At 37.0% G+C, this 20,815-nt stretch overlaps 3 protein-coding genes across 5 annotated transcripts; 2 read left to right on the top strand and 1 right to left on the bottom strand.

Moving 5' to 3' along the window:
* Nucleotides 1–3: 3 nt before the first annotated feature.
* Nucleotides 4–510, bottom strand: LOC134790391 (M-phase phosphoprotein 6). Its single transcript, XM_063761159.1, has one exon. The coding sequence runs from the start codon at nt 508–510 to the stop codon at nt 4–6; it is 507 nt and encodes a 168-aa protein (XP_063617229.1).
* A 2,948-nt stretch (nt 511–3,458) lies between these two features.
* LOC134790736 (nucleolar protein 10) lies at nt 3,459–10,094 on the top strand. 2 transcript variants are annotated; one of them, XM_063761652.1, is made up of 10 exons: nt 3,459–3,587; nt 3,691–3,951; nt 4,210–4,350; nt 5,130–5,338; nt 5,606–5,834; nt 6,423–6,549; nt 7,095–7,263; nt 7,457–7,691; nt 8,037–8,165; nt 9,640–10,094. In XM_063761652.1, the coding sequence occupies exons 1-10, from the start codon at nt 3,522–3,524 to the stop codon at nt 10,057–10,059; spliced, it is 1,986 nt and encodes a 661-aa protein (XP_063617722.1). In that variant the 5' UTR covers nt 3,459–3,521; the 3' UTR covers nt 10,060–10,094. The 2 variants fall into 2 exon arrangements, with proteins under 2 accessions (XP_063617722.1, XP_063617721.1); XM_063761651.1 differs by having other exon boundaries at nt 9,637–10,094.
* Nucleotides 10,095–10,690: 596 nt separating this feature from the next.
* Nucleotides 10,691–20,754, top strand: LOC134790726 (uncharacterized). 2 transcript variants are annotated; one of them, XM_063761638.1, is made up of 9 exons: nt 10,691–10,853; nt 11,031–11,131; nt 11,455–11,529; nt 11,753–11,916; nt 13,231–13,432; nt 13,998–14,173; nt 14,725–14,905; nt 17,444–17,659; nt 19,361–20,754. In XM_063761638.1, exons 1-9 carry the CDS (start codon nt 10,790–10,792, stop codon nt 19,598–19,600), a joined length of 1,419 nt encoding a protein of 472 aa, XP_063617708.1. In that variant the 5' UTR covers nt 10,691–10,789; the 3' UTR covers nt 19,601–20,754. The 2 variants fall into 2 exon arrangements, with proteins under 2 accessions (XP_063617708.1, XP_063617709.1); XM_063761639.1 differs by lacking the exons at nt 10,691–10,853; nt 11,031–11,131 and adding an exon at nt 11,214–11,317.
* Nucleotides 20,755–20,815: the final 61 nt, after the last annotated feature.

Below are 20,815 nucleotides of genomic sequence, written 5' to 3'. Positions count from 1 at the left end.
TCTTTATTCAGGGTCTACAACTGTAGTCCATGATACTGTTTTGGAGGCCAATTTTGATGTATCTGAATTCAGATTTTTGCCCATTTTCTTGGGCTGTTCATGTAATCTCTTCTTCTTATTCCTAGGTCCTTGTGGTTTTTTATCACTGGATTGTCTTTTTCTTTTATGAAATGCTTCCATTTTCTTGGCTAGAATCTCATCAGAGATATCTTTCTGCATCTCCCCATCATCACAATCTTCATTTTGGTCACGCATAAGACGTTCAATCTCTGGATTCATCCCTTTAAAAGAGAGCCTTCCTTCCAACAAGTCTTCGCAGAATATAAAACTCGACTCTGATACATAGTTGCCAGACGCAGTACGCATTTCATCCGTGATAATATTGGAGTATAAATTTTCATGGCCTTGAGTGTTTTCTAATTCTTTTTCTATCCTTTCTTTAGTTTTTCTCATAAATTTCATATCCAACACAGATTTTGGTAGTTGCAATTTCTTTTTTGATCTATCCATGATTCTAACAAGAGATACTTTCTTACGTAAACTGTTTGTCAATTTTGTCTTTCTACTGATGTCTTATGGATGAGATACAAGATATAACCGTTTAAAGCAAAAATAATAAAAAAATTATAATCACTTCAAACTCTGATAACCATGCTGTATTTATTTTATTGACATATGTGAATTATGTGACAGTCTGACATAATAGCGTAATTTTGACAATCAAATTTTTTTTTTAATAGTTTACAAACGACTGCGACTGGTGTGGTCTGACTGTGGTCTCATATATATTAAGCCCCCTCCAGACTATGCGCGTGAATCGCGGGTGAGGCCGCGAACGCGAGTGTGTCGTCGATTTCGCAGATTGTTCACGCCTTCGCGCCTTGTTCTCCGTTTTTTGTCGATATTTCGGCCCGCGTCAAAGGAGACGCGAAGCGCGAACTTGCAAGACTCCACATTACACAATATTTTGGCTCCTCTGTGGCAAGATAAATATTAATTATATTATGATTATATTATATAGCCCCCTCCAGACTATGCGCGTGAATCGCGGGCGTAGCCGCGAACGCGAGTGTGGAGTCGTTTTCGCTGTCTGCGAAAATCGACTCCACACTCGCGTTCGCAGCTTCGCGCCGCGATTCGCGCACGAGTGTGGAGGAGGCTTATTAACCCATTCATGGCCACGAACCGCCGAGCGTACACAATACGCCAGGCCACCATACAAACCGTTTTTAGCTAAAACGTATGACTCAGCTTATGGGTCTCGAGCCTGGCGCGAACGGTAAATAAATCGCCGCTTATGAAGCCGGCCAGTTGGACAGCATTATGCAACATTTTTACTAACCACCGATTTTCTGTGCCTATCAAAAAAGAAACTAATTATTGCAGTTTGTAGGAGTGAATATTTTTACTTTCTACAAGCTTTTAATGTCTGACCAAGCTAAGTTGGCAGCAATTTTTATAGCTCAGCCTGTGCAAGTGTTAAGTTAAACGTCATAATTTCATATAAGTTTGACATTTAAATTACACTTAGGTACTCAGCCTGTGCTATCAAAATCGCTGCCAACTTAGCTTGGTCTGATTCTATTTAACTTGCCGTGTTTCTTGTTGTTGTTTTTTGGGTCAAATCTTGAAAGTTAAATTAGACCCGTTTCCCGATATCCCGATCCAGTTCATAGCACGCACAGTCGGTCAGGTTAGGCGGGTTCAAATTCCGGTAATCCATAACCATGGTCACAAAATACGAAATCACTAAACAGCAATAAATCGTGACTAAATAATATTTTCCATGTTACTCCAAAATACATCTCTAATGGGGGATGGGATGAATCACATCTTGAACTCTTGTGACAAATACCACATGAAAGATAATACCGCCGCCGCCGCTCGGATGCATTCCTTGTTTATTGTCCAAGTGTGTCCGATAAGCTTACACCTGGTCGGTCATGTATCTTTGTTTTGGTAAACGCCATTATATTAGTAACAATAGACAACTTAAAATTTATTATAGTACTTACTTTCTAATCTGCCGTAGAAACCACGATGTTTGAAAAAACTTGTAAATATTTGTCACAAACTATTTGTAATACAATACATATTAGTTAGTGGTGACTGTTTCAACCGCCTTGTTCTATATTGAAACGAAAAAAAATTAACCTTAACATCATTGTTAGTAGGTAATTGCCTAAGATACAATACAACGATCACCAAATATTATGACATAAAAGTACAGTGGGAGAAAATCCTCGTTGCCTTACCCCTCATACAAAACAAAATATTATTATACTACGGCTTGGTTCCTACAAATTGTTGCTTACCATCATCCAAACAGTAATCAGTTGTAAAATGGTACAATATCAAACAGCTTCAACATGAAATAAGCTTTAAAACCAGCCAATAAAGTTTATTTTAGCCTGCTACGGAAACATTAGTAGTTTTTACAAGTAGCGCCAGGCCACGGTGACCCATACCTTGAGCCATGTCAATAACTTCTGAAATATATATATTTTTTGTATTTTTTAAATATAGATCTTTCTGTTTTCTTGCATCGCATTATGTATCTAGAATTTCAGTATATTTACTATATTGCACTGATAGTAAATCAAACTTGAATATTCGAGACCCTGTTTTCATTAAAAAAAACGTGTTTATAATTTTTTATCCTAATATGCCTTATAGAAATGGTTGTTAGCTTATATGATACTTACGTTATTACATCAAATTACGTTTCGTTTAAGTTTAAATCAGAATTTATTCAGGACTCACATGTGAGTCACTGGCCCTGCAGAACTGTTTGAGCATGACCCATACGCTGAGTCGCTGGCCCTGAATGGGTTAAGCAGCTATATTTTACGGTTTTACAATAAAACAAAATGGAAAAACAGCTAAATCACGTATGATGCCATAGATAACTAACAGTTAAACTCGATCAGCTGTTGCTTTTCCGCCATATTGCCGCTAACCAAACTGCGAAATCACCGTGAAGTGTGCGAGTGTGGAGTTATAGGTCAACTTCGCGATATGTTCGCTCGCGACGTCACGCCGCGATTCACGCACATAGTCTGGAGGGGGCTTTATACTACTCTTTGGGTCCGACGCACATTCGATCGTGTCCTGTGTAAGCATCTATAAGTGAGAGCGAGAAAGAAACATTTTGACCGCACCAACGTCGCAGTCCGGTGCGGTCGTCTGTAGACACTATAAAGCCCCCATCCACTCGTGCGCGAATCACTTCGCGAAGCCACGATTCGCGCACGAGTGTGAAGGGGGCTTAATGCTTAGTGTTGCTGGCAAGATGAACATGCTTAAGCCATTTCTTAAACAGCCCCTTCGCTGTTTATCTTTCAAATAGTGTTTACATTTTTTTTATTCGTCCTTTCTGGACAGGCTAAGACCAAAGGCCATACTGCCTAATAGTGTTTACAGAATTTATCTATCTGTATTTATGACAGTGACAGATAAAGTATAAACATGGCATGCCGTGATAACCTAAAGTAATGAAAATATTATAATACTAGTAAAAAATGCAAGTGCTCGAAATAGATAATGTTAAGATTTTCAACCTTAGCGCTGGCAAATCTTTACCAGATGTAAGTTTACTGAAGTTGTTGTTAACTTGATTGAAAACAAGCCCATGCAAAACATGTTACATGGAATTTAATTTTACTTGTGCACATTTTGTTTTTCTTTCAGTGGTTAACTGAACGAAAGAAACGTGCATTACTGAAAAAAAATGTAGACCTTCGGAGAAGAATCGAACTGATCCAAGAGTTCGATATGCCAGGAGTCAGTACCAACATAAGGGCATCTAAAGATGGACAATACATAATGGCAACAGGCATTTACAAACCAAGAATAAAATGTTTTGATGTCAATAACTTATCTCTGAAGTTTGAGCGCTGTCTTGATTCTGAAGTGGTTACATTTGAAATATTGAGTGATGACTATACAAAGGTATGTTTCTGTATCCTGTTGGCTTTGTTTTATATTCTTAAAAACGGTAGAAGTACTAGTGCTCGACGCTGCACTAGTATTCGACATGGGCACTTTATGTCAAAGTGACAAGGATTAAATTTGAATATAGAAAAATCTGCGCCGTTCAAATTTAACCTATATTACTTTGACATAAAGTGCCCATGTCGAATACTAGTGCAGCGTTGAGCACTAGTACTGCTACCTTATATGAATATTAATTACTTATTTGTATTTCAGATTGTCTTCTTACAATGTGACAGATATGTAGAATTTCATGTTGGGCATGGTCGCCATTACAGATTGAGGGTTCCCAAATTTGGTAGAGACATTGCTTATCATCGACCCTCATGTGATCTCTTTGTTGTTGGAGCATCATCTGTAAGTGAACTATTCCATTTGTTACTCATGCATAAATGCTTACCTAAAAGTGTATGTCATACTTTAGCTGGATCAATAAATGGTATTATTTTTGTTGTATGTTTGTGAATAACTAGGTATTAATTTTATGTTCAGGGGCATTTCAGAAAAGTGTCAGGTACATGACACAATTTTTTTAACACTTATACTGGGTGTGGCCTGTAATATGAGCAAAAAATTAAACTGTAGGCTGTACTCCTCATACCGACCAACATTTGTTCAGCGACTTTTTAAAATAACTTGTGGTTTCATTTTTAATGCACTTTAAAGTTTATTCTAAGATGCAATGTATTGCGAATTTTGTTATGTTTAACGCGTGACAAGCAACATCAATCACAATGATATGGCGTGGCGATGGCGTCCATTGAAGATAATATTTATTTTGTATGAAAAATAGGGAGTGTAAATACTTTATAATTTTTAAAAGTTGTTGAACAAAAGTGTCACCGTTTGAGGAGTACAATCTATGTTTTAATTATTTGCTCGTGTTACAGGCCACACCCGGTATAATATTTGGTATGATAGCTTTAAATTCAACAGTATATAAATCAGATTTGTGCAGATTATTAACACATTTACTGCCACACCTGCTGGGTGGGATCATTTTGAATTGGAAATGGGGAGCTTGGCACTAAAAGTGTTGAGGTGGCTGCCAAAGTAGACCTTTATGTATGGTATAATGGCCCTAACCATCAGGTATAACATTTCAGGTTTTATCAGTTCTAATTTTTTTATTTTAGGAAATTTACAGATTAAACTTAGAAGTAGGCCAGTTCATGGCACCATATGTTACAAAAGCCCATGAAATAAATTGCTCAGCAGTTAGTGAGGATCATGGCTTGCTTGTGGTGGGCACAGAGAGTGGGCATGTGGAGGCTTGGGATCCACGGACAAAGTCCAGGCAAGGCATACTGGACTGTGCTTTACATTGCACAGACTCTGAATACAGGTATAACCACTACAGAGTTATTTACATAGCAAATAGAATCCCTATAAATAACAAGATATAATCTTTCCCTAAAAGTAATGAGATGCACATAAGAGTGTTATTATATTTATTATATATACAGTTGAACTTTCATCGTTACACAGTTGACTTTTCATCTGAACTACTGTGAAAAAATTGCTTCCAGAATTTCAACTTACAAATAAATTTAAATCAAGATGATTTAGTCTTATACCTAGATAGTTAACTTGGGTGTTATTTTGTTTTCAGAAATGAAAGTTTACCTGTGATTACATCCATAAGATTTGATGGACCACTGAGAATGGGTGTTGGGACAAGTACTGGCCATGTCCTTCTGTACGACATCAGATCCAGTAAGCCTCTTTTAGTCAAGGATCACATGAATGGGCTGCCAATCAAAAATGTACAGTTCCATGAAACTAAGGAATATGTGTATTCAATGGATTCTACTGTTGTTAAAATATGGGATAAGAACACTGTAAGTTGCTGAATATTTAAATCATTTAATATACAACTTTGAATTTTTGTATATAAATACAAATGTTAAAGAAATTAACACACAAAAAATATGAAAAATAAGTATAAGAATATGTTTCTAATTTTTTATTGTCAAATGGCTTAGAATACTTAATACAGTTTATAACAGAATAAAGTTAATATTTCTCTGTCACCGCCAAAGGCGTCAACTGACGTGCGCGACTACAGTCAACTATCATTCCGACAAGTTTTACGATGACGCGCCGCACACGATAGGGGATAAGACACCCTTCCCAATACTATTAAATGCGTCTGCTAGCTGACGCATGTCCCATTGTAGGTGAAATCCGTCGCACGCGTCCGCGCCAGTCAGCAACGCTCATACTATTTTTCGTTGACCCATTCACCCGCTCCGTGCAACCGCGCCAAATAGCTGACGCCCTTCGAGTTAGAAAATCAAAAATATAAAAAAAACATCCATAAATTAGACTAGACAAACCAAGGTGTAATTTATTGAATCTAGATTTTAAAATTTTAGAAATACCTATGCAATGTTGACTACCTAATGATTAGTAAATTTTTGTTCAAGGGCAAGCAATATACAAGCATTGAATCATCAGCTGACTTTAATGACCTTTGCATCATTCCCAATACCGGACTAAGTATGATGGCAGTGGAAGATCAGAAGATGCAAGTTTACTATATTCCATCACTAGGTAAATTAAACTTCGAATTATCACATAATACTTGTATGCATAGAATGTTGAGAATGTTATATTCTGAGTTATGATGTTGACTCAACAGAGTTTTATTTGATGATTGATGGGCTTCTAATTCTGTCAATTTTTTTAACGTTTACTACCGCGCCGGTGCGGCGATGGCAGTATAGCCGGTTGTGTTGCCTAAGACAATAATACATATACAATTAAGAGTTTGTAGATGACTGAACTTTATCCACTAGAGTATAAAAAGATTAAAGCATATTATACACGACATAAAAATTTAGATACTTGTACTTTACAAACATTCAATTCAACAACTTTTTTACTTCTCGTGCTAGTAGGTACTTTAAGATCATATCTTTATGGATAAAGTTTAAAAACTCAGTTAAGGCCCTATTGACTTAGCAATAGAGCTCAAAGTCGAGACCCGCATACAGCCGCCGGTCGCACCGCCCGCACCTTTGCTTCAGCTCAAGATAAAAAAAAAACCCTTATTTAATATGTTTTAAATATTCTGACATTTAATTCTTTTAATATAGGCCCTGCTCCAAGATGGTGTGCATTCCTAGATAACTTGACAGACGAATTAGAGGGACAAGGAAAACAGACTGTATATGATGATTACAAATTCGTGACCAAACAAGAACTGGAGTCTCTGGGATTGGACCATCTTCTTGGCACAAATCTTTTGAGGGCATACATGCATGGGTAAGTTTTGTATAGATTACTTTAACAGGGACTGGTGGGAGACTTCCGAGGATAGGGATACGTGGAAGAATAAGAGGGAGGCCTTTGCCCAACAGTGGGACAATACGGGCTCATAATAATAATAATGATTTGAAATAAACTGTATAAAATACATACTATGGAAGATTTCTATTAAACTTTGAAAACATTTTAGATACTTTGTGGATGTGCGACTTTACAAGAGAGCCAAGTCAATAGCAGATCCATTTGCGTTTGAAGAATACAAGAAACGTAAAATTAGAGAGAAAATCGAACAGGACAGGCCATCAAGAATTAAAATTGAAGACAACTTGCCTAAAGTCAATAGAGAGTTGGCGTCCAGACTTATGGAGGATGAAGGTAGAAAGAAGAAAAATCCATCTAAACTTCTTAAAGATAACCGATTCAAGGTAAGTTTTATTACACAATTCCATAGTAATTTTAAATTATTTGAAAAAAAGGGAAATACCTTTACGTCAAAAAAAATTATAATAGCACACTGACAAAATTAATTCAAACGAGCTCAGTTTGTTATGAGTGTGTTACTTTAAGTACAAACAGCACCACTCCTAAACTGTACATTGGTGGACCTTATTACAAAAGGCACCAATGTACAGTTAACAGTGGGTGATGGTACCTACATATTTAATTAACACTAGGTATTTGTTACCCATAGAACAAGACATTAATAAGTACAGGTACGGTCCTCATAACTTCATGGAACCATAATATAATACTAATTGTTTGATTTCCAGGCTATGTTTGAAAATCCTGACTTTGAAGTGAACAAGTCGGCTGAAGAGTACAGATTACTGAATCCGGTGCTATCCAGGCTGGATAAAGATAAAACGAAACCTAAAACAGCAGAAGTTGAACCTATGGAGGTGTGTATACCTACATATTATATTCGTAACGCCCACCATACAAAGTGTTTGCTAGGGAAATTTGAATCTAGTCGTATAGTTAATAAGGTGGAATTTAATTTATTAGAAATTTTAACATAACAAAGGAGATCAATATATAGGTACTGTAATAATCAATTTTTTTTTAATTCTATAAATGATTTAAAAAAATAGAATGGAAGCCAGTCGAGATTCATAGGTATGAAATTTTAATCCACCTGATTATCCACATGCATACAATAATCAACGAGTCTTTATTACAAAATTTTTGACGGTAGGTTGATAATAATGTCTGGTAGGGTGATTCACCAGTAACTGGCCACCCCAAACCAAAAATGAATTCTATTCACCTATAAATAGAATTCATTTTAGTATAAGGTGGGCAGTTAATGAAAGCTGGCCAATTATTGAAACCTTGTGTTTTATTTCAACTTTTGTTGTGAAAAAATATTTACAAGCTTTTATGTAGTTTCTGTACCTGTCCTGTTGTCTGTCTGTAATCAAATCTTGCAAGTTAAATTTGACCCATTTCCCGGTTTCCCGTAAGTTGGGTGACAATGCAATATTATGGTACCGTAGACCGGGGTGACTTTGGAATATTTGGGGTTACTTTGATAGATTTAAAACGGCCATAGAATTACCATTATTCATTATTTACTGAAAATGTTCCTGTAACTAGTTAGATTACTATATATTCATATTCACCTAGGGGCTATTCATAAATTACGTCATTTCAAATTAGGGGGGGGGGGGGTCTGGACATCGGATGACGGTAGCATGAAGTAGGAGGAAATGGGGTCATTTGATGCATGATTTTTGGATGATTATAGGGGGGGGGGTCCAAAATCGTCAAAAATCGATGACGTAATTTATGGACAGCCCCCTACTGTAAAAAATCTCGCATAAATATATATTATGGCTTAAAAACTAGAATTTTAAAGTCGCCCCTTCATTTGAAAGTCACCCCGGTCAATGGTACCATAGATCTGAACTGATGATAGAGACAGGAGGCGGCCATTAGAACTCTGTGATAAAACAACTCAATTGTGTTTGGGGGTTGTTAGTCTTGTCTCGATGAGTATTAGTTGCCTGCAGAAAGAAAATAACAGTCAATAAACCCAATTGTGAGTCGGACTCGCGCACGAAGGGTTCCGTATCATTACGCAAAAAATGGCAAAAAAAATCACGTTTCTTGTATGGGAGCCCCACTCAAATATTTATTTTGTTTTTAGTATTTGATGTTATAGCGGCAACAGAAATACATCATCTGTGAAATTTTCAACTATCTAACTATCACGGTTTATGAGTTACAGCCTGGTGACAGACAGACAGACGGACGGACAGCGGTGTCTTAGTAATAGGGTCCCGTTTTTACCCTATAAATGATATTTTCGGCAAAATACTTATCTTTAGTATACTGTGTTAATGTATAATAAAATCATGTTTTATTTAGGAGGATGAACCTGAGGACAAAGACTCAGATAAGGAGCTTTATCAGTCTAGCGAGGAAAGTTCGGACGACGACCGCGCATGGGTGAAAGAAGTCAAGAAGCAACACAAAATAATCAGAAAGAAACACGAACATGACCGAACAGAAGACAAGGAAAAGGTCTACGAATTCAGTGAAACACCGAAAACAACTAATATCAAAGCAATCACAAAAGTAAACAAGGCCAGTTTAGGAGATCGGTTAGCAAGGGAGAACTTTACAGCAACAGTCACCGGTACTGGAGGGAACAGAGAGATGAAGTTCACAATGAGAGGCAAGAAATCAGAAACGGAAGCGCAAAAGAAAATTAAGAAACACTATCAAGAAAGAAAACAGATTGTCAGGAAAACAGGATATTTAATGAAAAAGAGACTACCTAAAATGTAGAATAGGTATCATGTTGCAAGGACGACTTTAATAAATTTAATGTTAAACTTGAGTCTTTTTTTTTAATGTAGCAACTAGTTTAAGAATAAATTATTTTTAGTGAATTTAAAGTGCAAATAATTAAAATCATAACAAAGACATCTATGGTACCGTCTGAGAGTATGGGCGTTTCATAAAAACAGATTGCTTTCTTTCTCCATATTTATCTCTTTAAGGTTATCTGAGTTCAACCTTGATACAAAACCTTTGGTTTTATGTCTGTGCATAGGTTCTTTTTATAAGTCTTTAGTAGACTTGAATGCTTAGTAGTGAATTGTTGGCATTTCGTTGGGCATATTAGGTAAGTACCTATTGCTAAATCAAACTTAGTACGTCCAAAAAAGTCTGTGTTAATCAGTTTTTTCCTCGGATCACATGTCATTTATTTTAAAATATGAATCAGCCCATGTGAGTTCAAGTCCAAACCGCAAATTCAGCTTAAAACAATTACACTTAAAATCTTATCACTCTCGATTTGATTCTGATCTCTGACCTTCAGCTGATATTTTACATTTATGTAAATGTAACAAAAAGGTTGCGCACTGCTGCATTTAAGTGCATTATTTTGTTGCTATAAACAATTAACAAGTGCTTCGTTTGTTGTGATCAATGTTAAACGAATTGCATCCTTTTTTAATATTCGATATTTTCTCAGTGAGAAAGAGACAATGTTACATAATAAATAAATGTAATGACTGACTTAATAGCTCATAAGTACCGTATGATGGACAATAATAATGGATCATATGGCAGCGGTAAGTTACAATTACCTTCTTTTAATTAAATATTGAAGATTGTTTGTCGCCGCAATGAGTGACTACCCTGTTATTATAATGTTTAAGTTATCTTTTCGCATAATATGCACAATGTCAATTAAAGTGTAGATATGGGCAATAAACTGAATAATGTGAAATATTCAAATGATTACGTAGCGAGTGATCTATTGGACAGCCATGTGCTGGGGCGAGACAAGCTGGAGGAGCCCGCCATGGAGAGGTCCACGAGGTCCAGTCTGGACGCCAATAGTGTTGACGTGAGTACCTACTACATACCTACTATGTGTATCTACCATACCATATAATTACGCTGTTTAATGGCACTTTTTTTTCTTTGCAGTTAACGCTTTATCGAGTTTTAATATCTTCCTGGTTCAAGTTCATTTTAAGTTCAGTTTTTTTTAGTTGAGCCTGAGTGCGTAGCTCCAATGAAAATGCAAGATGTAAGCAGCTATTCTTGAGAATGTTGATAACTAATTTATTGAATATAGTATACCTTTAGGGCAGTCTTTAGGGGCGTTCCCATTAATTAGTACCTGTTGTATGTTAAATATTTTTTACACGATATAATATATTTCAGATCGGTGAAATAACTGAATCTCCAGATACGGAGTATATGAGTACGTCTGCTATTCTACACTATTGTAAATCTAAGGTACGTAGTATTACTATTCCTAATTTCTTACCTGTGGACTTGATACCTAGTCGTTGTTGTTATTTATAGACACTTGATAATAACGTAAGTCACACACCGTTTTGACATATTTCATAGGGAGAGATTTGATTTGTAAGGAAGCTAGCTAAGTCTAAGTACCTATAACCAATTTTAATAAGTATTCGTAGAATCCTTATTTAACTTAATATTGTTTTGATTTCAGATATTGCTTCCTTATCTTAAACTTTTAACAATAATGGGATTACGTCCAGTCGTCGATTCTTCGAATTCCTCAAGATTCTCTATATGTTTGTCACACTTACATTCTGCGCAAGTTGCAGTATTTATGTGTTTAGGATACATACTTCAGTACATGGCATGTTTCAGGTGAGACCTTTTCTAAATCACTGTAATTCAAATAGGTAACACACAAATAAATGCCCTTACCAGTATTCTAACCCGGGACCTCCTGCTTCGTAGGTAGGGTGACTACCGATTAGGCTAGGAGGCCGTCAAAGTTTACGAATATATTCGTCAAAGTTTACAACGTGTCCATCGTCGTGATTAAAAACCGGCCAAGTGCGAGATGGACTCGCGCACGAAGGGTTCCGTACCATTACGCAAAAAACGGCAAAAAAATCACGTTGTATGGGGAGCCCCACTTAAATATTTATTATATTCGGTTTTTAGTACAGTGAAACCTGGATAAGTGAGACTTCAAGGGGCGAGCAGATTTGTCTCACTTAAAGAGGTATTCCACTTACCCAGGCTCTCAGTTAGCCAGGTACAAATAAATTTCTGCCTCATTTACAGAGGGTCCCATTAATAGAGGTGAGAATAGAGGATATATCTCAGTTATAGAGGTGGTTAATTAGGTATTTTGTAATTATTTTTTAATGTTTAGGTAAAATAATCCTTGTCCCTAAATATTTTTTAAATTTGTTTAAATATTTCTTTGAATTTATTTTGAATTATTTTCCAAAGGATAGATTTTTTCAATTAAATTTAATACGGACTTCATTGCGTGTTAGAAATTTATTAAATGAAAATTTGTTTATTCTTGTTACTTATCAAGATTTCAGCTTTCGTTTCGATAGTTTTAACCACATAAAGTAACTAAATGAAACTTGAAGTCGTTTAGACACAATTAAGTAAATGCGGAATTTGTGGATAGACTAAGAGTTAGTAAGAATACGGAAATAGATCAATAAAGTCCAAGTTAAAGAGGTCATAGATTGACGTTATCTCAGATACAGAGGTAATTCGTATAAAATTCTAAAAAAAACAATTAGGAAAATGTAATCTTATAAATATAGTCTTAGTAAAAGAGGTAAAATACACTCTCTGTCTCAATTATAGAGGTAAATGTGACTGTAAAATCACAACAACTAATCCCAGTTATAGAGGTTCGTTTTATCTCACTAACAGAGGTAATTCAGTGCTAAAGTGTCGGGACCGCACCATGAGTCCCAGCTATAGAGGTTTCTCACTTATCCAGGTCCCACTTAACCAGGTTTCACTGTATTTGTTGTTATAGCAGCAACAGAAATACATCATCTGTCAAAATTTCAACTGGTGACCGACAGACGGACGGACAGCGGAGTCTTAGTAATAGGGTCCCGTTTTTACCCTTTGGGTACGGAACCCAAAAAAGTATACAATTTCTTTAATAATTACAATGTCGCCTGTACCTAATTCCAGACGAGACCGAGGTTTCTGCTACAAGCTGGTGCCACTGGCGCTGGAGTCGTCACTCGAGTACGAGACGTACAAGCAAGTGTGCTACGGGAACGTGACGCTGACGTACATCGGGCCCAGCATACTGCACTTTCTGGGCTTCCTCTACGCCCTCTATTTGTTTAGAATATCCGATAATGAGCAGCTCCAGAATCTTATGGAAAGGGTAAGATTCATTGACATTTACAAATACTCGAGGAAAATTGGCGGAGAAATGCACAACGACATATAAAAGTTGCATTTGCTTGCCTCGTGCTGTTTGATTACAGATTTATCCAATGTTATTATACTAAGGAAAGGCTCTTATACTTTGAAAGTAAATTCCATTCAAATTATGAGTAATTTTTAGCTTTTAAGCTACGTAGTTTGCTTGTAGGATGGACTATACCTACTATAATGTAATGTTTATCACTCGACACACTGGACATTAAAGTTTGTTCACCGCTCGTACCTTGAATATCTCGCAACTCGCATAATATATTAAGAACACTCACTCACTTTTAAGTCGAAAAACGCTAGACATGTTTCACTCCGTACCGAGATACGTGAATACGTGAGAATACGTGAGTGACCCGTTAATAAGATACATATTTAATATGTCTGTGTCTCACGGAGTTTTGTTTTTTTATAGTTACCTCAGTTTTGAAGCAGTCCGTCGTACATCGAAATAAAGTAGGGCTACGTACTACGTCATATCTTAGTATTTTCCTAAGAACGAATATATTTTCCAGGTATTTTTGCTATCGTCGTACACACAGCAGGGCATGGCCTCTGCCAACCCGAAGCGGCTCTTACGTTTGCTGTGGACGTTCATCATCCTGAGCGTGTTGTGGATGTGCCTGTCGCTCTGCTCGGTCAATCTGATGATGGCCGAGGGTACCATTATGTTCCGGTGGATGGAACAAAGGTAATTTGTACATTGAGCTACATTTTTTGGTACCTAATTAAAATGTAAGTTATTTATCACCATGAGTCACGTAATACCTGTAAGACCTGTCCAACCTGCGTTTATCAGGTTAATCACAACGCACGGTTCTCACGACCCTGCCCGGTGGTTGTATGGCAGGTTTTGGACTTATTGGTCTTATTAGAAGCTTTTACATTATGCACTAGATGACTAGAGTATAAAAAAATAGTTTATGCAACCTACACACGACATAAAGACGAACTTTACGAGCATGAAAGTAAAAATAGCTTCTGTTTCCCGCTCAATTATCGCTATAGTATTCTACCTTTTTACTCTCAGCTCTGGAACCGGTTCTATTGTCCATTGCATCGGTTCGTATGTCTACAAGTCGAATAACACAAAACAATTCTTATTAATCCATTTTATAACTAATTCATGATACACTTCGAGACGTAGTGAATATATACGTGGCTAACGTGGCTTTAACTTTAATTTAGGTTGACTTCAAGAAGAAACAATTTCTCAATTAAGAAACAGTTTTGTGTTTACAGTTCAAAACAAACCCTATTAATCCTGAAGATCCTGCTGGTCGCCTGCACGCTGGTGCACGACATGGTGCAGGCGACCATCATCACCAGCTACTGCCTGCAGGCGCAGCTGCTGCAGGCGCACCTCATGTACCTCAAGGAGCGCCTGCTCAACAGATCCACCACACCACTGAACTGGATGCGAGTGAGTATTTAACGTTATTAGACATTAAAAAAATATAAATAAACAAAAAGAAAACCAAAATAAAATAACTTAATATAATTTCTTTTTTAAAAAAAGGGAACCGCCTTCAAAAAAGCAACCCACTGAAAAGCACAAAATAATTTTTATATGGCACCCTTAAACGTGTCCTGTCCCTATCCCATCGTAAAGCAAATTTCTGCCAAAAAGTAATTAATACCTAATAATAAGAAAATTAATAATCATCTGGGTAATTACTTCGTTTTTGAAGTCAGTGCGAAACCAACATTTTAGAGAACCGATATTTTAGACAACAAAGAACGCTGCACTTACTTGCATTATAAAGACATAGGTACTTAGTTTACTCATTAATTTAGTTCTTGTAATTTAGTACTACATATTCGTATTTTTTGCTGATTGGCAGCAAAGAATATTTTTGTCGGTTTGGCACCGCCTTCAAAAACGCTTTTTTTTTACCGGTTCCCTTTTTTTTAAAAGAAATTATATTAAGTTATTTTATTTTGGTTTTCTTTTTGTTTATTTATATTTTTTTATTATTTTTTATTTTATTTTTATTATTTATTTTATTTTTTACTTTTTAGTGATAGGTACTTCATTTATTTTAGGTTTTGGGCTAAAATACTAGTTTGTTATCTTCTCCATTTAGATTTAGGCTAGTAACTACCTACTAATGTTGGTGATGGTCTAACTCAATGATAATCGCGACAAAACATAATATGACGTTTCGGTGCTAAACGATTTGTATGTAAATTGCTCCCACTCCCACTTCCAGTCCCAGTCCGAGTCCGACTCCCACTCCCACTATTTTATCTAAATCGGTTTCAGCAACTTAAATTTGTTGGTAGGTATACCGATTGCATCGCCACCTACCGGGTCCAATTGGTTTTTCAAACCATCCATACACTAAAAACCTTCTCCAGAATGTAACACTTTTCTGAAAACCGCATCAAAATCTTCTTCTTATTCTTATTCATACAAACATACGGATCAAACTGAGAACCTCCTTTTTTTAAAGGCGGTTAGAAAAAAGTTGATTAACCCACCTCGTGGAACACTGCAACATAGGCACACGACGAGAAGTCGGTTAACCAAAACAAAGTGTGCCTATGTTGCACAAAACCTGAGTTCCACTAGGTACAGCCAGGGTTCAGCATTAGCTCTATCTTGGGTACTGCTCTCCCAAGTGCTCATCAAGATGTGACGGATGACCAAAATAGCGTGGGCCTATGTTGCACCAAACCTGAGTTCCACTAGGTACAGCCAGGGTTCAGCATCAGCTCTAACTTGGGTACTGTTCTCCCAAGTGCTCATCAAGATGTGGCGGATGACCAAAATAGCGTGGGCCTATGTTGCACCAAACCTGAGTTCAACTAAGTACAGCCAGGGTTCAGCATCAGCTCTATCTTGGGTACTGCTCTCCCAAGTGCTCATCAAGATGAAACGGATGACCAAAATAGCGTGGGCCTATGTTGCACCAAACCTGAGTTCCACTAGGTACAGCAAGGGTTCAGCATCAATTCTATCTTGAGTACTGCTCTCCCAAGTGCTCATCAAGATGTGACGGATGACCAAAATAGCGTGGGCCTATGTTGCACCAAAACTGAGTTCCACTAGGTACAGCCAGGGTTCAGCATCAGCTCTATCTTTGGTACTGCTCTCCCAAGTGCTCATCAAGATGTGACGGATGACCAAAATAGAGTTGGCCTATGTTGCACCAAACCTGAGTTCCACTAGGTTCAGCCAGGGTTCAGCATCAGCTCTATCTTGGGTACTGCTCTCCCAAGTGCTCATCAAGATGTGACGGATGACCAAAATAGCGTGGGCCTATGTTGCACCAAACCTGAGTTCCACTAGGTACACCCAGAGTTCAGCATAAACTCCATCTTGGGTACTACTCTCTCAAGTGCTCATCAAGGCGTGTCGGATGACCAAAACAGCGTGTGCCTATGTTACACCAAATCTGAGTTCCACTAGGTACAGCCAGGGTTCAGCATCAGCTCAGATCTATGTATACTAAAACCTTCTCCAGAATATAACAAACACTTTTCTGAAAACCGGATCAAAATCGGTTCAGCCAAACGCGAGATAATCGCGAACAAACATACATACATACATACATACATACGGGTCAAACTGAGAACCTCCTTTTTTTTTGAAGGCGTTTAAAAAAAGTATCAGTGTCTCTTGGGTCACGGGGTTTTTTTACAACAACGGCGCCACTAAACTGTATGTGCGTGAGTGGTAATAGGTACTCAATATATTAGCAATACCACATTTTTAATTGTATCAATATTATCTCCTGGGTGACGGTAGTTTGTTCCTTTTTCTATGAGATTTGGCGTAAAGGGCTGGCATGCAGGGCATAAAATTCCATTAAAAAACAAAAATTTGATACAATTCTAGGGATTGACAGGGCAAGCTATGCTGGCGCCATCTGCTAAATACTTTGACCAGCCAACCCCATTGGCCGAAGACGCTCCTGTTCATATAGTGCGGTAATGAGACACGTTATTATTACAGGAGATCGCCGAGTTCCAGAAGCTCCTCAAGTACCTGAACGACGACCTGGCGCCGGCGGTGTGCCTGTTCACGATCGTGAACATCTCGTGGGTGGCGTCCGGCGTCATGTGGATGTACAGCCTGGACAAAGTCGACACGCAGACGGAGCCCATCGTCGGGATCAGTTTGCTCAACTTGCTGCTGTGGATCTCGGCGGCTATCGTGCCCTTTATACAGGTGCTTAATTGGTCAAATTTAACTAAACCTCTGAAGCCACAATACTTATAGCGCAATCTGCTTCAGCTGTCAAGTCTGCTGCTACGATGCTTTCCATTACTTTAAGTTTCTTTTAACCGAGCGTTAGCGAAGGTATGCGTTTCAGCTTGGGCAAAAATGCTTTCGTATGTCCGGATGTTCACCTCTACTGGTCGCAATTCTCAACCGATTCTCATGAAATTTTTTGAGCAGGTTCTATAATTAAATAGAGTTTTTTGTAGATTGAGTTTTTGGGATTTTTTCAAAATGGCGGAGCCTTACAATATATACCTGGCGAGGTCTACAACTCACAGCCACTAGTATTAGTACTTGGCCCCTTACTGTTTTTGATTGCAATTAACGATTTTCCGAATTGTATTAGCCAAGACTGTATTATATTTGCCGATGACACTACCCTGGTAATAACAGGAGACGACAAGAACACTTTTGAGGCCAATGTTAATAAAACCTTATCAGACGCTATTACTTGGTTCAAGAGAAATAAGTTGCAAATTAATATAAACAAGACGAAAGCGATGACATTTTGTAATTATAATGATAACACACTACCTTTAGATATAAATTATGATAACGCCAAAGTAGACTTAGTTGACATGTGCACATTTTTAGGATTTAATATTGATAAAAATTTAAATTGGAAACTCCACATAGATCAAGTTTGTAAAAAGTTAAATAAATTTATATTTGCTCTGAAGCGACTGAGACGAACGGTCTCAACACAAGCTGCGCTCATAGCGTATCATGGATACGTGTCTTCAGTGTTATGCTATGGACTAGTGCTGTGGGGAAACTCTGTAGACGTAGAACGAGTTTTTATTGTTCAAAAGAAATGTATCCGGGCTATAGAAAACACTTGGTTTTTAGAAAGCTGTAAACCATTGTTTAAAAAACTTAACATACTACCACTCCCGTGCCAATACATTAAAGATGTATGCTTACTTGTCAAAGATAACCCAAACTTCTTTACATCTCGTAGTGAGACGAGTACAAGACACACAAGGGCACAATACAAAAATTTGCTGCACCAACCTCCTTGCCACTCATATATTTATAAAAAGAACTGTTACAATATGTGTATAACCTTGTTTAATAAATTACCTGACGAAATTAAATTAGAAAATAGAGAGGCATTTAAAATTAGGTTGACCCAATGGCTCCAAGAAAAATGTTTTTACAGTGTTAAGGAGTATTTGACATAAATAATAATTTTAATAAATAGGATAATAATGATATTTGTAAATAAGTATAGAATTCTAGATTTTAAGTAGGTAAAAATAAGTGATGCTTAGCAACACATTGCATGTTAATTTGCACACCTGCTTGCAGGTTGAATACGTAGAACTTTTATATTTTTAAGACCTTTTATTGTAACCGTGTTCTTGCAAATAAAAATTTTTATCTTTAAAAAAAAAATTATCTTTTATCTTTACTTGTTTATAGCTAACTAAATATCAAGTTTGTAACCTGTTAAGCCCAGCCCATACAAGAAAAATGTAAAACTTGCTACTGAAATTTTGAAGCAAATACAAAACTGTGTTCAAATTGAAAACGTTTTAAAACTTCTCAAATATTTGATTAGGTACTACAAGTAGGACAGTGGGCCTAAAAACTATTTAAATTATAATGATATGCTTCATAACTAAAGCTACTCACATCTTTCAGGCGGCGCGCCTTACAAAAGAGTGCCGGCGGACAGAGAGCGTGGGCCACGAGCTCTGCGTCCGCCCGTTCCTGCACCAAGACACGCCGCACGAGGACGTCGCCGCCGTGCTCATGTATTCCACGACGCTGAAACTACGTGCTAAGTTGTTCCACCATCCAGTCGCTGGCCGGTATCTCTGGCTTGTGCTTACTATAACGCTCATAGGGCTGTTCTCGCTGGGCATGTGCCATTATATATAACGACACGGCCATCCTGATATAGGTCACGTCCTAGTGGTATCCAGAATTAAAGACTTTTTAAAATTAAGATTACCGCGTTACGGTAGCTCCGGCTACTGCTCATGATAAAACAATTTTCTCTCTAGAAAGTTAGCAGCAGAAGTGAAGATGGGCCGTGTTCTAACACTCACTCTTATTCTGTAAATAAACAGCTATGTCCGATGCTGCTGGATATGTGACTTTCAGAACTTCTGCCTAAAGCTAGGCGCTTTCGGTTTATATCAATCACTTCATAAATTCATAATAAATATTACAAACCTTATGGAGTCTGTCAGGGTTGTATTCCACCTATCCAATGTGTCTTGCGTCTAACATTTTGCTTGATGAGAGAGTGAGACGCACAGACATTAGACCAAGATATTTGGACAGATTGAATACCACCCTAACCGAAATACTTTTCGTTACTGATTTCAGCTGTTAGAAATATTTCTATAAACAGAAATGGCAATACTCTACACTGGCTTGAGTTCGGACTTTTTTTATAAAGTTAGAAATGTAGTATAATTTACTGTGTAGTGTGGGTTTTCCTGCTGGATTCTATTATTAATAATTTTAAAGGGTGAATGATTTTTTTAAATTACCATAAGGTTTTGGTTTACATTAAATGTAACTAATGTTTTGTTACATGTCAATGGAATAATAAAATGCATTTGATTAATACACATAAAACAACATTGTTTATATTTGGCACTACCTATTAAACTAGAAGTAAACTTAACGATACGGAATGCTATTTAGGCTATGCGCATGTAAAATTACACATAAATATCTAACCACAAAATAACACTGTTTTTAAAAATCTATTATATAAAATAAACTACAATGTTTAAATGTTCATGCTAGTGGCACATAATATAACGAGACTAGAATGACTAGATAGATGTATATCCGTACTAATTTTTTTTTATCAAATAAAATAGAACTTTACATAATACAATAATACTTACACAGGTGCATCCTCAACTTGTTATGACATTAAATGTAATTAATAAATCATAAAAAATCTTAAATTTCTTTAAGTCTTGTAACCGCCCTTCTCAAAATAATAATATATCATAAATTACGGGGCGTATTTGTTGAACTATATTTTACTAGGCAGTTGTTTCACCGCCAGCTAGGTAATAGGCGACGGAATAGGCTAGTTTTACAAAATTCCAATAATAATTGTATTTTCTT

This window comes from Cydia splendana, chromosome 5 (genome assembly GCF_910591565.1).
Source record: "Cydia splendana chromosome 5, ilCydSple1.2, whole genome shotgun sequence".
In the NCBI taxonomy this organism is placed as follows: Eukaryota; Metazoa; Arthropoda; class Insecta; order Lepidoptera; family Tortricidae; genus Cydia; species Cydia splendana.
Note: the sequence above shows the minus strand (reverse complement) of the source record. Positions and strands in the feature narration are given on the sequence as shown.